The 16,020-nt window shown below is 33.7% G+C and overlaps 1 protein-coding gene across 1 annotated transcript; it reads left to right on the forward strand.

Moving 5' to 3' along the window:
- The first annotated feature begins 10,647 nt into the window (after positions 1 to 10,647).
- Positions 10,648 to 12,086, forward strand: LOC143619065 (MLP-like protein 31). The gene is made up of 2 exons (XM_077091089.1): positions 10,648 to 11,101; positions 11,815 to 12,086. Exons 1-2 carry the CDS (start codon positions 10,915 to 10,917, stop codon positions 12,084 to 12,086), a joined length of 459 nt encoding a protein of 152 aa, XP_076947204.1. The 5' UTR covers positions 10,648 to 10,914.
- Positions 12,087 to 16,020: the final 3,934 nt, after the last annotated feature.

Here is a 16,020-nt window from a genome sequence, read left to right on the forward strand (position 1 = left end):
TTAACTTTTCATTCTTCCCTCTTATATATTCCCTTCATGGATGACTACTAAATAATTTTTTTCTAATTCCCTCTGAAATTACTCTTTCATCTCCCACCATATTTCTATTTATTTATATGTAAAGAATTTCTCAAATTTGAAAGTGACTTTTTTTTGTACACCCAAACTAACAATGACTTTTTAATATTAAAATATAAAAGTTTAGAAACCAAAAGAAGAAGTAATTTCATTATTATATGATAACAAAAAAAAGCATTTTCAACATTTATAATGTAAGATGGGGTTGCAATCTACTTCACTGTGCATATAAATTTTTTTTTAGTAGCCAATTGTTGAGCATTATTAGCATCATCAGAACCATGCCGCTCTGGACATGTGCTGAAGTTGTGACTAGAAGATCTACAAAGTTTGCAATGTTTTACTTGTCTCGTTAATTCCTTTCCACTTTTCATTCACTTTTGCTTAGGTCGTCCCGTTGTTTTTGAGATAACAGGACATTGAACCAACTCAATTACATTAGTTATAGGATCACTATTTTTTATAAAAGATGATGTAATATCCAAAGTTCCTTCTTGGTGTAATTGAGAGACGTTATTGAATTGAGCCTCTTCTCGTCTCCATCGTGATAGCCAATAACTAAAAGGAATTTCAAAGCAACCCGTATGGAGAAGAACACTCAAGACATGACGACAAAGTATACCGACAAATTCAAAGTTTTTGCAAGTGCATTCAGCCATCTTACCATCCCAAACCACCTTATGCCATCGAGCCGCTTTGTAATGCTTGACAATAAAACTTGTGTCATTTTCTGTTCATGCCGAATATTGAACCGCTAGAGCAAGCTGATCTTGAAACTTTTGAACGCAAATGGAGTCAACACTTGGTAACCTTGATTTTCCAACGGTGATAATGATTTCAAATGCAACTCTTGATATTTTTCTAACATACCATCATGCATTTGTTTCTGCCCAACATCTTCAATGGCAAGATCAACCTATAAAATTATGAGTAAAAAGATTAGTAAAAATTGTTTTTATTGAAAAAATGCAATAAAAAAATAAAATGCAATAAACTAAATACTGGTACTCACTTGTCTAATAAACTCGCTTAAACATGTACGGGAAGATATAAACATTTTTATAAACGAATTCATACTCTCAGATCTTCCAGTAGTCATCATGCCACCAAAGAAAAAGCCATGAAGATAACTTGGAACCCAAAATGTTTTAATTTGATACAACGCTGTCACATGCTTATTCTCGTTGAGATTGAATTTTGCAATTACTAATGGCCATTGTTGCTCAAATTCTTCAACCGACTCTAACTTATATAAGTTTTAAAACTCGATGCACCAACTTGAATACTCACTTTTTAACACTGAAGTAAACCAACTATCAAACTTATTGGTGATATGTCATATGCAAAATTTTCATTTTTAGCATTTCTACGGTACTCAAAAAGCTCTCTTACATCATTCTTTAAATGTAATATTTGACTTTTGGTAAAAAAATTATACACATCCTTTTAAAGAAAAGAAAGTTCTCCATGCCTTACATTCTTTTCAAGCTCCATGACCCGCATAATTTGTTTAACGGACAAGCTTCCTTCTTTTAATAAAAGTATACATTTCTCATCTTCTAATGTAATATTACGATAAGATGGTAAAAAAACGAACCTCTTGAGTAAACAACAAAACATGATTATGCTCAGCAATAAACTTAGTGACTTGCCATTCTTCTTGAAAAATTTCGTTAATTCTTCTTAATGTTATTATGTGGGCCTTGCATTCACATCTTGCATAACCTCTGTTCCTTGATTTTTTTGTGTAGTCTTTTTTAGGCTCCTGTTTTCCTTCACGATGACAAAAAAAAATCACGTCTTTCCTATCTTCTTTATTTTTCACAAGCCTCCCTTTTCGAACGGAAAACCCATTCGTTCTTGCATAATTTTGATAAAAAAAACAAGAGCCTCTTCTTTATTTAAAAAACATTGACCAACAAATGGCTCCTCACAAATATTTTTCTGGTTTTCACTTTGTTCTTCAATAACATCTTCTTCAACAGGAAGCTCATTCAAATCAAAAAGAACATGTGCATCCATTTGAAGCATAATAATAATGCTTTATATTATTTGATCTTTAAAAAATAGATAGAAAGGTAATAAAAAATGATGGAAAATTAGAAGAGATGAAAGAGTAATTTTAGAGGGAATTAGAAAAAATTTATTAGTAGTCATCCATGGAGGGAAGAATGAAAAGCTAAATATGGTAGCTATTGAAAGATGAATGTAATTAATATAAATTTTAGTTTCAACAATAATGTTCACCTAATAAATGCTTTTTACATAATAATAATAATAATAACTAGGTTAGATGTAACACCCACAAACTTTTGGTTCAAATTTGACAAGTTTATAAAGCTAAAGGACTAAAATTATTCATGGGATAATTTATGGGAAAAGTATGATAAAGAAAAGAAGGCATTTTATGTTAAAGAAATAAATAAGAAAAAACTCTATCCCTATGGAAAGTGAGAAAGAAATGGAAACACTTTATAAGGAATGAATTTTCCATGGTAATGTTCTTGTATGGCTAACCACTCTCACTAGTCCTAGCGGAGGGTGCGAAGCACCTGACGCGCATGGACACAGACACGGACACGGACCCGGGCGATGGGCGTAATGTGGCGTTTTGATGGCGCACTTTGCACTTCGCATCACCGCGAGCCGCATAAGGGCCGCTTTAGTATTTTTGAGATATGATCAAGATGTGACAGGCAACCAAAGACCCGGGATGAAAATGAAAATTTAGCACCTTCGCGATACGCGAAGATGCATGAAGAAACCTCATCCGGTGCTGACACGTGGCAGATCTAGTGGTTGACTCAGCAAAGCTATGAAGCAACTTCGCGATACGCGAAGGAATATAATAATAATTGCGGCTATATTTGTCCTTCGTGATACGCGAAGATGCACAGATTCTGGCTATAAATAGGCAGCCATGGGGATGAAGTCTCCATCGCATCACACACACTTTACCTCGATTTTCGTGCCAAAATCTCGTCATTTCGACACGTTAGTTGTCTAGAAGTACGTGCAAGTAGGAGTGCTACCCACGCGAAGTTTAAGCATTTCGTAGACAAGCCATACAAGGTAGGGGTTCTGCCCGATTATTTTATTATATATGGCTTAGACCCTAGTCGGGGGTATAGTCTATACCTTGATCAGATAATAAGTGAAATATTGCTTTCATAAGATAAGGTTATGAATAAAATATTATTCTTTATTATAAAGATATTTCTTATGAATGAAAAAATGAGATATATTTACATTTCTTCATGATAAAGAAACGTAGTATATAAATGTTTTATAAAATGAAATGAATATCAAGGTAAAAGTTATGCAAATAGACTTAAGGTCTATAGCTAGATTGTAGATCTAGTTATTTATGAAATATTATTCTCGTACTATAGGTCTGAGATAAAGAGCAGGCATTTGTCAGTGAGATACATTGATATTACAAAAGGTGAATATGTTCAACCTTTTTATACTGTGAAATGTTTTATGATGTGAATACATCTATGTATTGTCTTTTTGAAAAGATATTTACTCTTATAAACTATGGATTGTTATCCATATGTAAAGAGTTATGAAAGTATTTGCATGAGGGTTGGTTCAAATCCTCTAAAACGTTTTGATATAAGGTAGTACTAAACACTCAGACTAAAATACACATGTGTCTGGATCCTTACATATATGTACTGTAGTGGGCACACTACAGACATACTAACCATGAGGCAAATGACTGTCTCTAGAGCGAGTGAAGTCCGATTATGTGGTTTGTGCGTATGTTTAGTTCCGATGAGATTGAGACCCACTGAGTCGCTGAACACTATTGGTGTTGTGTCATTACGAATTGTGAAAATGTTTTATTGAGTCAGCGTATTCATCAACATATAGCAGACGTATTTTCAAACTGTTTTCAGGTACTCAAGAGTAAGGTATAGAGATGGATATGCCAGTGGAGATAGAAAGATCACTAGGCATAGAAGCAGCTGGTGGCTCAACTAATTTTGTAATGATGCATATATTAAACTTGTTTTTAAACAAGTAAATTTTGTAAAACAATCAAGGGTATTTAATTCCCTTTGTTATGAAAATGAATATTTTAAATTAACATTTTCCGCTGCAAACTTTGATAAATTGACAAAAATGGTACCAACTGTGAGTCACACGCCTTGGCCCAAAGGCGGGGTGTGACATTAGAGCTCGTGTTCTATACAGGTGAAAAATATAATTAACATAAAAAATTATTATATGTAATATTTAAATTCAGTTATTTCATATATTAATTTTTATTTATGACCTTTTTAATAAGTTTTTGATATAGTATGTACTATAATTTTAAGTTGAAAACAAAACGTTGGTGTTAGATTTATTTTAAAAATAAAATATTCATGCCAATATTGTTATTAAATATTGTGTGTATAAAGATGATATTTATGACAAAATGTTGTCATTGATTTAAAAACTAAATTTATAAAAACTAAGGTTTGGTTGTAAAAGAAAATCAATAAAAATATATTATATTATATTTAAAATGAAAAGAGAAATAATGAACAATCTTAAATGTTTATGTTAAAGAGATATGAGAAGACAATGTGATATTGTGAATTATGAAAAAGCTAACAATTAAGTATAATTTTGATTTTATACTTAAAGAGAAATTACATTTATATATGTTAAGTCAAAAATTATAAAACAATTACCACTTTAGTAGGATTGGTAAGTATATTTAGTTTGAAACATGAGGTTTTGAGTTTGAAATTCGTATCACACAATAATTTATTTTTTAAAATTTTATAAAGTCTTACGGGTCATGTGCTATAATATAATAAGAAATAGTGACATGGCATCTATTTGGCATCCTATATGGAGTGCTTAGTTAAATGGTATGTTGACCACTTGTTTTTTCCTTTAATAGTATAGTTTTTTTTTAGAACGGCGAGTTTCTTTTTATTTAGGCTACCACAGCCTCCAAATTTGGAGGCCCTGATGCCCCACCCTGGCCGGACTATGTTGTCTTAACCAGACCCACGCTAGCTTCAGAGTTTGGCTTGGGCGTTCCCCAGGAAACCATACCACCGACTGCCACCACAAGAGCAGAACTCTCTGACGTAACACACGGTGGGACGAAAACCTGAGTGGGCTCAGGATTCGAACTGACAACCTTTGCATAAGGCCTAGCCCAAATCCTTCATTGCCAATATTCACCCAAATATGACACAAGTGGGATTCGAACTTGAGTCCCCACCGGAGAACCCAAGTCTCCTATCACTAGACCACAAATGAAGGGTGCTTTAATGGTATAGTTAAATTATTATTATTATTATTATTATTATTAAATTATTATTATGTTAAATAATAGTATAGTTAGATTATTATTATTATTATTATTATTATTATTATTATTATGTCAAATGATATAGTCTCATCACTTCAAAAGATATCATATTAAATTATATTGTATTATGACATATTGTATCTTATTAGGGAAGTGGGGGTGGTCCGTTATACACGTGATGGCCTCACGAACACCGCCGCCGGTCCCCCATCACGCGTGATGGGGGTCCGGCCGTGATAGCCATCACGTGGTGAATACCAATAAATTTGAACGTTGGGGAGGGGGGTGACCGTTGGGGTTGGGTAATTAAAAAAAAAATAAACAATATAAATTAACAACCATTTCAATCCAACTCAAAACACTCTCAATCTTCTACTACAAAAACCTATTTCTTCACCACTTCAATTCAAAACAAAAAAATATGGATTTTCCGAGCAACTCGTTTCCGCTAGACACCGATAGCTCTTCGTCTTCGGACGATGACATTGTTGAATGGTTCCCGTTGTTATATAACGAACTTGAATGCCCGAGCCGTCCAAAGAAAAAAATGGTGGATCGTGATCGTATACATGCCCACGAAGTGCTAATGAACGACTATTTTGTGGAGGAGCCGAAATACAATGACGAGACGTTCAGGGATCGGTTTCGTTTGCCGAAATCTTTATTTTTAAAGATTGTAGCGGACGTCGAAGCAAGCGAAGAATGGTTTCAAGAATCTTACGACGCGAGGGGCAAAGAAGTTTTACGGCGCTTCAAAAATGCACATCCGCTATTCGTCAATTAGCGACAGGTAACCCACCCGATCAATTCGATGAATACTTACAAATGTCTCAGAGAACTTCACGTGAATGTCTGCAATTCTTTTGTAACGCGATTATTAAATTGTATGGCAAAGAGTTTCTACGAAAACCAACAAGACACGACATTACACGTCTTTACGCCGCGCATGAGACTAGATGGCATTTTCCAGGGATGCTCGGTAGCATCGACTGTACACATATCGAATGGAGGAATTGTCCACGGGAGTTTCGAGGGGCGTATGTTAGGGGTGATATCAAACGACCGACTATCGTACTTGAAGCGGTTGCGTCAAATTATTTATGGATTTGGCATTCTTATTTTGGTGTTCCTGGCTCAAACAACGACATAAGTGTTCTATACACATCACCGTTGTTTCAAAGCGTGACAGATGGTACCGCATCCTTCTGTCCATATTTTGTCAACGGGAGATATTACAGACGTGGCTACTTTCTTGTCGATGGTATCTACCCGGCATGGTCTGTTTTTGTGAAAGCCTTTTCGTTTCCTGTCGAGGTCAAGGAAAAGGCGTTCAAGAAGTTGCAAGAATCGGCAAGAAAAGATGTCGAGAGATCTTTCGGTGTCTTAAAGGGTAGATGGTGCATACTTAGTCGACCGGTTCGTGCAATGAAAAAACTCATGATCTCTAGCATATTATATGCATGCATCATATTGCACAATATGCTAATAAAAGAAGACGAGCGTGCAATTTCTCCAGATTGGGTGCCGGATCCTCTTACTCAAGTTCCTGTTCCTGAGAACGTGCAATTAGACCTGCGAAACGAAGATATTCACCATCAGTTGAGATATGATCTAGTTGAACTTGTAGGTTCTTTAGGTTTGGAATTTCCGAATTCGGACGAGGAGTAGATTGTTTAATGTAACTTTTATTTTTTTTAATTTACTATTGTTTTTAATTTTTAAGTTGTAAAAAAATATAAAAAAAAATTCCATCACACCACACCACACCACCACCCCCACCAAAATTTCATCACTAGTGATAGAAAGTGATGGGGTGGCACACTTGTATTGGTGGGAGCAAGTGATGGTTTTTAAACCACCCCTTGTAATATCAAATCATAATACATATCACATTGAAATACCGAAATTGGTGGTGGTTTCATAAATCATGTTGACTTGGTGATCCCAAATTGATATACTCTAATATTGTCTTATTTTATTAGCGAAGAAGAAACACAAGTCTATATACGAAAAGACATACACTTTCAAAGGTTATAATGCAAATTTTGGATTACGGTGTAACCCCAGATTATGTTCTCTATAAGTTGATACATTGTTAACTTGATCTCTAAAACCCTTTCATCACCTCTAATCACAACCGCAATACTGCCATGATTGGTGGTTTCATAGCTCTAATCCCGTTACTTCCCCTGACGATATTAGACATCTGAATTTATTACAATGCAATCTTGTTAAGGATATGGATGCTCATAAAAACCGATGGTTTTGCTTAATTTGGGTTGTATAATAAATTGTTTGTGATATAATTTCCTTTTAATGTCATGTATCTTTGTGATCTTGATATGATATATGTATCGATCTTTATCAAATAGTATTAACTTCATATTTTATATATATCTTGAATCTTTATATATCCTTGTCTTATTCATAATCTTCTTAATCCAAATTATAAGTTGTAGCACGTTTAAAATGCATGAAAAGATAAGTACAAGTTACAACTAGGGGTGTTTAATGTTCGAATCGAACTAAAAAAACTCGAAATTAGATTAGATTCAAGTTTAGTAATTGAATTCAATCCAACCTTAAAATTCCGGATCGAATTCGAATTCAAATCTAAGCTTCAAAGTTCAAATAAATTGATTTGACTAATTATAGTATTCAAAGTTTGATTCGTTAAAGATCCTAAACTATGGGCTACTAAAAAAAAACATTTGAGCAACTTTAATAGGGCACGTGGAAAAGCTGACTACTGTTAGCTGGGTTTTCTGGTAAATAAATTACAAAATGCGAGTAATAACCCATATTTTCTTATTAAAGTGATACTATTTACCGTGTTGTTAACTTTGAGTAATCAGGATATATCTAAGATCAAATGAAATTAAGTGTGATGACTGATACGAGTTTGGTTTAAAATTGTTCATGTTGTAAATTGATCAATTTGTCTTGACTCATTCTATTAAAGACATTTGTTTTAGGTCGTTATTAATAAACAAGCCGACTAGTCTCCCTTTACACCACGTTGAACTTGTTTACAACTTGAATCAATCCATTTGCAATCCGTAAATCTATGCTACCTATTTAGATAAACCGATTACATAAACCATGTCATGTTACATAACTTTATAGTTTGTATACGTGTTCATCAATAATCTAACCCGAAATTATAAGAAACTGGCAAAAAATTTTTATCTAATAAAGTGTTTAATTGGTTAAAAATAGCAAATTAAATAACGTACTTTTCCCAAACTTTGTGCATGTGCACTTAGAGCATTCTCAGTTCATTCTCCTTCTCCATCTCTATAATTACACTAAAAGAATCATCTTTTCTCCCTCATTTTCAATTAGATAATATTTTTTTATACTTTTATCATTACATTTTCTCTCTCCTTCACTCACAGCCACTTTAAAAAACATTAAAAAAATTACAGAGGTGAATAGCGTGTTTCTCCAAATTTAACCATGAACAGTAACAATTTCTCACTACTTGACGTGAGGTCGAAGACTCACCCAAATTTAAACCAATTACAACTAAATAGATAGCGGTAAATGGGTATCGAACACGAAGAGTTTGTGGAATATGTGTTAATAAGTAGCTTAACAATTAAACTAATATAAACGTAAATGACAAAAGATAATTTTCAAGTTGATTTTGATTTGATTTTATTAACTAAAATAAACTAGCAAATAAGTTGTAAACATTCAATTAAGCAAGTATTCCTCTTGGAGTTCGGGTTATTACGCAACACTTATGTTAACATTCAATGGATAAACCATACTATTTTGGGTTTATGTACATGTAGTTGTTTGTGATTAATCAAGAACTAAGTACTCAGATTCCTAGACAAACGCAAGGTTGTTACTTGGTAATCAATTAATATTTTTAACCCTAATTCCTTCCACTAAATATCAATTGTCAACGACACCAAGAACGCATAGATTAAAATTAGGTTTAAACAATATGAACACATTACAAACAATCACATAAACATCATGATTATACTAACATAAACAATTAGACAATCAATCCAAATTCAAGAACGATTAACATAAAGTGTCTTGTAAATAACTTTACATCCAAGAGAAACACCCAAGAAATTAGCCACTCATGGTTTTGTTGATCATCATAGTATCAATTGTCTTCATCAAACGAATCAAACACTACCAATAACAATTACAATCACCCAAAATATTGTCTTGGACTCAACAATTCGTCTCCCAGTCAAACCAACTGAAAGCTAGTGAAAAGACAAGAGAACCGGCCTAATAAGCAAGAATAAATCCGGCAGTTACGACCTGGACCGTGGTCCACGGTCCACCCCACGGTCCAAATACCACCCACAGTATGGTGGGTTCTGAGTTTCTTGTTCCAATTGGACCGTGGGCCACGGTGGAGCTTGTTTCCGGTTTCTTGTTTTCCTTATATCACTCTCGTTTTAGCTCCGATTTCTTCGTCGTTTTCACCCATGTTCTCATAACATCATCCTTTAACTCTTCTATTCTGCAATCACACAAATGACAGTAGTTATCTAATTCCACCAAATTTAGTTGATTAAACAACTATACTTCCATTCGTTAACTCGATTAACATCCTCCTGACGAATCACTCGTCACTCCTCCTCTCACAACCACTTTTAATCATCTCTAAAAAATAGAGAACTCCCTCACATAATTTAAAGAACCCACTAGAGTCAAAACTTTTAAGCTCAGATTTATTCTTAAGTGATTAATAAATACCTTTTTTTTACAAAAGTTTGATGTGTAAATTCATTATTTTGGGTAAATTTTTGTCGACTACAAATATAGAACTAAAAACTTAACCAAACCAACCGTATGTAAAAGTTACAAAGCGAAACCGAACACTTTCTAAAATTGATATTTCAGTTTTCACATGGTTAAACACAAAACCGACCCATACAAACCGACTCAAATAAACCCAAGGCCTAGTTCACAAGCCCCCTCATGCGAGGGGCTGTGGTGTTTTTTGGGGAAAAAGGACAAAACTGCCCCTCACGTGAAGGACACGCTGATGGGTTTAACGACCATATTTAACGGGATTAGTGAATTCGGGTTTAACTGTAAGTAAAATGAAACCACGGGGACGAATCGCAAATTTGAAACTATTAAACTAAAATCACAGATTTAGACAAATCAGAAGGACGAAAACCACAGTTCACTCAAATAATAAATTGACGTAAGTTTAGACCCTAAATTTTTAGCCATCGGCGTTGCATTATTGAATTTTTGAACAACTTGATATTGTTGACCCAACCATATGTATTTATTTCATTAATTAGCATATAGAAATTGCATCAATCATAATAATTGATATATTTATGAAAGAAAATATGTAAACATATCATGTTAAACATCATGTAGCTAGTAGGCTAACAACTTTCTATTTATAGGCTAAGGTATCTTATATGTTTGCACACTCGAATTAGCTATACGTGCCTCCCTCTCTCAAACAAAGAAGCGATTTTAGAAACTATCGAAAGTTTTGAACGATAAAAGAGATGGCTCTTGCTGGAAAGATGATGATGCACGTAGAGATCAATTCAGGTGGTGACGTGTTACATGATATTGTTCGGAATAGACCAAATGACATCGCTTCGACGTTGCCTGATAAGGTTCATAGTTGCGTTCTGGTTGAAGGCCAATGGGGCGCCGTTGGATCAGTCATTTGCTGGAATTTTACCTATGGTATATATTTACTTAACTAGCATGAACTTTTTCTAGCTATATTTACATGCTATATTTTTATAATTGTTCTAACTTAATATTATTCTGAAAGGTGGTTGATTTAAATGGTCTAGAGTCAAGTTTGACATGAACCCGGAAATTATGTTGGACACATGATCTAAAGAAAAAGAGTCTTTTGTGATCGATGCGAACACGACTTTCTTAAACTGAAATTTTACTTTTATCTGTCAAGCTAATCTCTAAAACTACAAAGTACATTAATAGTATAAATATTTATAGAATAATTGCATTTAAACATTAAACTTATAAACTTGATGATCCGTTTCTGGTTAACCTTGTAATGTTCGCCATAACTTATAACATATCCGGTCAGTTTAATTAAATTGTTACGGGAAACACAGCTTCAAAAAACAAAAACAAAAACACACACAACTATAGAACTTTAATGGACCCATTTAGCTAAGTGTGTCCACATGTTCGAACAAAAATTGATATGAACACGATGAAACTAAACCAAACCAACCAATTTCATGTAAGGTTCGTTTCGTATCATAAATTCGCATTCTTGCACAAAATAACCTTCTTTTAAACTGTGTACTTATGGCGTGAATTAAAATGTAAATTAAAGAAAGGGTTTTTTGAGCGGCTAGAAAGATCGAGAGTACAAATTTGTGTTACTTTAACAAGTTTTTTTTTTTCATGGAAAACTAAAGATGGAAAAAAGGAAGTTATAAAGCAAGAAATAGAAGAGGTTAATGAGGAAAACCACAAGATAGTGTTCAAGGTGCTTGAAGCAAGGCTAGTGGACAAAATATACAAGTCCTTCAAGATCATATTTCATGTTGAACCAAAGAGTGATGGAGAGTTAGGTGTTGTGAGCTTTGAGTTTGAGAAGGTGAATCCTATGATGCCATATCCAACTGCTTTCATGGATTATCTATGTGATGTTTTCAGGGGTATTGATCACTATAACACGAACAAATAGACATGAAATATATTGTAAGCCCATGAAGGAATATGTATTCCACTAGGGTATTAACTATCAAGTATCATGTTATATACAAAATAACAAGAATAAACAAAATAAAGTAACCTTTGGATTAGGATACGTCTATTAGTGGTCATACATATGCTTGCTTCCTCCCATGTATCTTTATTTGATGTATTTAACGGTGTAAACTAATCAAATGTATACTTATTTGTTTCGACCGTTCGTCTTATTTTGACTTTATACCGAACAAGCGAACAAAAACACATAAACAAACAAACATAAATACATAAACGAACATGTTTTCTTTGCCCGTGTCCATTCATTAATTAAGAAAATGAAGTTAAAATTTGTGTGCTATATAACCGGACACGTACTCTTAAGTGCTCAAACCAAGATGAACTAGCGTTCACGTTTCCATAGCAAACGAAAAAGAAAACCCAAATAACGTGAACTAGCGTTCACGTTTCAAGAAGAGGGCGAAGAAGTACTTGCTCCAGAAATAGCGTACTTAATTAAATGAGATCTTTTTACTAATATGTCTAAAATGATATTGCACTCTACATGTGTAAACGAAATACAGTTCAAACCAACACGTAGACACTAAAGCATAAGAGCATTCTCAGTCCATCCTCTAAAATTATGTGAGGGGATTTTGCTTATAGGAAGAAGAGAGAAAATGTAATCATTCTTGTAAATTTGGTAAAACTTTGTTTACACCTATTTATTTTTTTAATATTTGTTGAATTAGTTGTGAGTAGATGAGAGAGAAAATGTAATGATAAATGTATAAAAAAAGTATTATTTAGTTAAACAAAAAAGAAAATGTAATGATAAGGGTATAAAAAAAGTATCAAATTATGCTCAATTATTATTTTGAGCTACTTTTAGCTAGGCCCAAATTCACGGTGAATCGATCCATAACCAAAACCGTTATAACCTTCTCTTAGTCATAAACAATCTACCAATTATTAGTTCATATTATAAGTTGTAGCATGTTTAAAATACATGAAAAGGTAGATACAGTTTATAACTAGGGGTGTTCAATCTTCGAATCAGACTCGAAAAACTCAAAATTTGATTCGATTTTAGTTCAGTAATCGAACTTCAACTCTAATTCAAATTCAGCTTCAAAAGCCGAATAACTCGATGCAATTAATTAGAGTATTCGAAATTTGATTCTTTGAACATCCCTAAATTATGAGTTAATTGGTTAAAAATAAAGCGCTTTTCTCGAATCTGGATCATATTATATTTTAACAACTGTTTCATTATTGGCTCTTTTTTTTTCGAAAACAATCAATTTTATTACGATCATTCAACAAGCAAGATGCTCATCAAACGAAACAGCCACCAAGATACAAAAACACCAAATTACAAAATATTATGAAAAGGAAAAGGAACACCAACTTTCCCAATCTAATCCTGTTAATTTCCCCTATATTAATTAACCAAGTGAAAATTACATCTCTCAATATCTTCGTTGAGTCTATTGATTGAGACTCTTCAGTTGCTATAAATGGTCTCATTTCTTGTCTTCCAAATGCACCAATAAGCAGTGAGTATCACCCCTCGGATAGCCTTTCTTTTTATGTTGTTTACCCCGCTACCTTATGAGAATTTAGGAGATCTTTTACCTTGAAAGCATACACCAGAGCAATCCCGCACCATTTGCTTACAAATTGCCAAATTATCATTGCAACGAAGCACGAGGATAAAATATGTTCCTTTGATTCTCGATGATCTTGACACAAAGGGCATTGCTGTACCTCTTCGATAACCCTTCACGTATATAAAGCATCCGATGTGGTGATTCTACCCATCTCCACCTTCCATGCAAGTAGATTTACCTTATTTAGTAGCCACTTGTTCCAATCCATTACAAAGTTTGAGTTTGAGTTAGATCTGGTTTGACATCGCTGGCTCCATTGTTAAGAGAATTATATAATTCGTCATCACCGACTCCATGATATGATAATAACTAATAAGTGAAGGAAATGATCAGCAGTTGAGACGAAAAATGATTGAATAATAAGCCAGTTACATAACATGTATTGCAAAGTCATGAATAGGTTTCTACTCAATCTAGCTAGTACAAGCAAGCCCATAACAACCTTATCTAGCTATTTATTGGATTATTAAAGTAATAACAAACAACTATATAAGAACAAAGGATGGATAATGATATAAAACAATATATGTGTCTTAACATGATTTCCTCCCAACTGGGCAAAGGTATCGATGTGCCAGCTTGGATTGAGACGAGTATTAGAAGTTTGTTTATATGTTTATTATATTTCACTTTAAACTTTTTTTTTTCTAAAAATTTACAAAATATTATACGTTTGTCTAAAAACTACTAATTTGTTTACAAAACATATTATTATATATAACATTCAAACTTGTTTCTTATTGAAATTTTTAGACTTAAAAAGAAATAAATAATGCTCAATATCGCTCGATGTTCGATCATAAAATGCTCGACTCGATTTTGGCTCATTTCGTTTTTCGCTCGGTTCGAATTTTAGCCGTTCGGTTCGGTTGTAAACGAGCCAAGCAACGAGCAAGCCTTCATTCAATTCGGCTTGGCTCGTGAACAGCCCTAGTCCCGAATGAAGTGTAAGTCAGTCTCAATGTTTTTGTTACCCTGATGAAAGACAGGGTTAACAGTCAAGTAGCACCAATGTTCTCACACCAAAGAGTGCGTGCATAGCTCATATGCAAACGTAACTCGCCATAAGAGGCATCGCCCATCTTATCTTGGCAATAGCATGAGTGATAGTTTGATACTCTACCTCACTTTTGGGGTAGGCCAGCGTGTTGCTTCTTGAAACTCCAAGTTTTTAACTTTCTAATCGATCGAAAAAATGGGTATTGATGACAGAACTTCGCGGCCATATTTCATCGCTATTTAGTGACAGTTGTGTGACCAAATCATAGCTAACTTTGTGGCGACAGAAACCCGTTGTGAAGAAATATTGGTTGCAAATAGTTACCCCAGTAATGTATATGTGGTAATTTTGCATGTTGTGATGAGAATTCAAAATGAAATAATCAAATTATAGGTTGTGCCGAGCAACAAATAACATCTACTTATCTACTTATATTATTAAATAAAGACTATTTTTTCAGATGTCATTTAACTAGAGTAGTCAGCTAGGATGTCAACTAATATTATTATTATTATCATTATATATATAGATAAATATCAACAGCTGGTGCCACAGAAAACCAACTGTTTTAGCATTTAAGATTTAAGTTTCAATATTCTAACAATTCTGTTGCCATGGTAAGTTGACGGAAGTTGGTTCTGTTAATTCATTTTAGTATTACGTTGCCCAGGTTCGTTCCGTAACTCTTGGCTATTGACAAGAGCATCTTTTTATATATTTATTGTTTTGCTTTTTGTAGGCTGTGAGCATGTGAATTCACATGTTTTAAAGATCTTTGAAGTTAGATTCTTCTTTTAAAGGCTTTTTTTTGTTTTTTTAAGTATATTAAGTTTTAGATTTAGTTTTGATATCGTAACGAACTTAAGCGATATCAACTAAATGCACATCGACTCATCGTCAAAACGCACGAGTTTTTGTTTCTTTATTTCAGTACCGTAACGAACTTAGCCAATAACAAAGTAATTTTTATGTTTACTTCTGGTGCGATAACGAACCTAACTAATGCCGACCGAATGTGTGTCGATTCGCCTCTGCAAAACCCATGTTTTTTTTTTAAATATGTTAATTTTTCAAAAATTATATTTTGGGTTTAGTCCAGTTCCGTGGCGAACCATCGATGCCGACCAGTAGGCAAGCCTTGTATACAAAACCTCACAATACCAATAGTAACCATCCCGTAAGTCTACAGAGACTTAATCACTGTAATGTAAGTAAAATCCTTGGAGAATATATTTAAAAACATTTGGACTATCTGTCAT

This window comes from Bidens hawaiensis, unplaced genomic scaffold (genome assembly GCF_021521415.1).
Source record: "Bidens hawaiensis isolate Kalapana, Puna unplaced genomic scaffold, B.hawaiensis_p1.1 tig00002414_1, whole genome shotgun sequence".
In the NCBI taxonomy this organism is placed as follows: Eukaryota; Viridiplantae; Streptophyta; class Magnoliopsida; order Asterales; family Asteraceae; genus Bidens; species Bidens hawaiensis.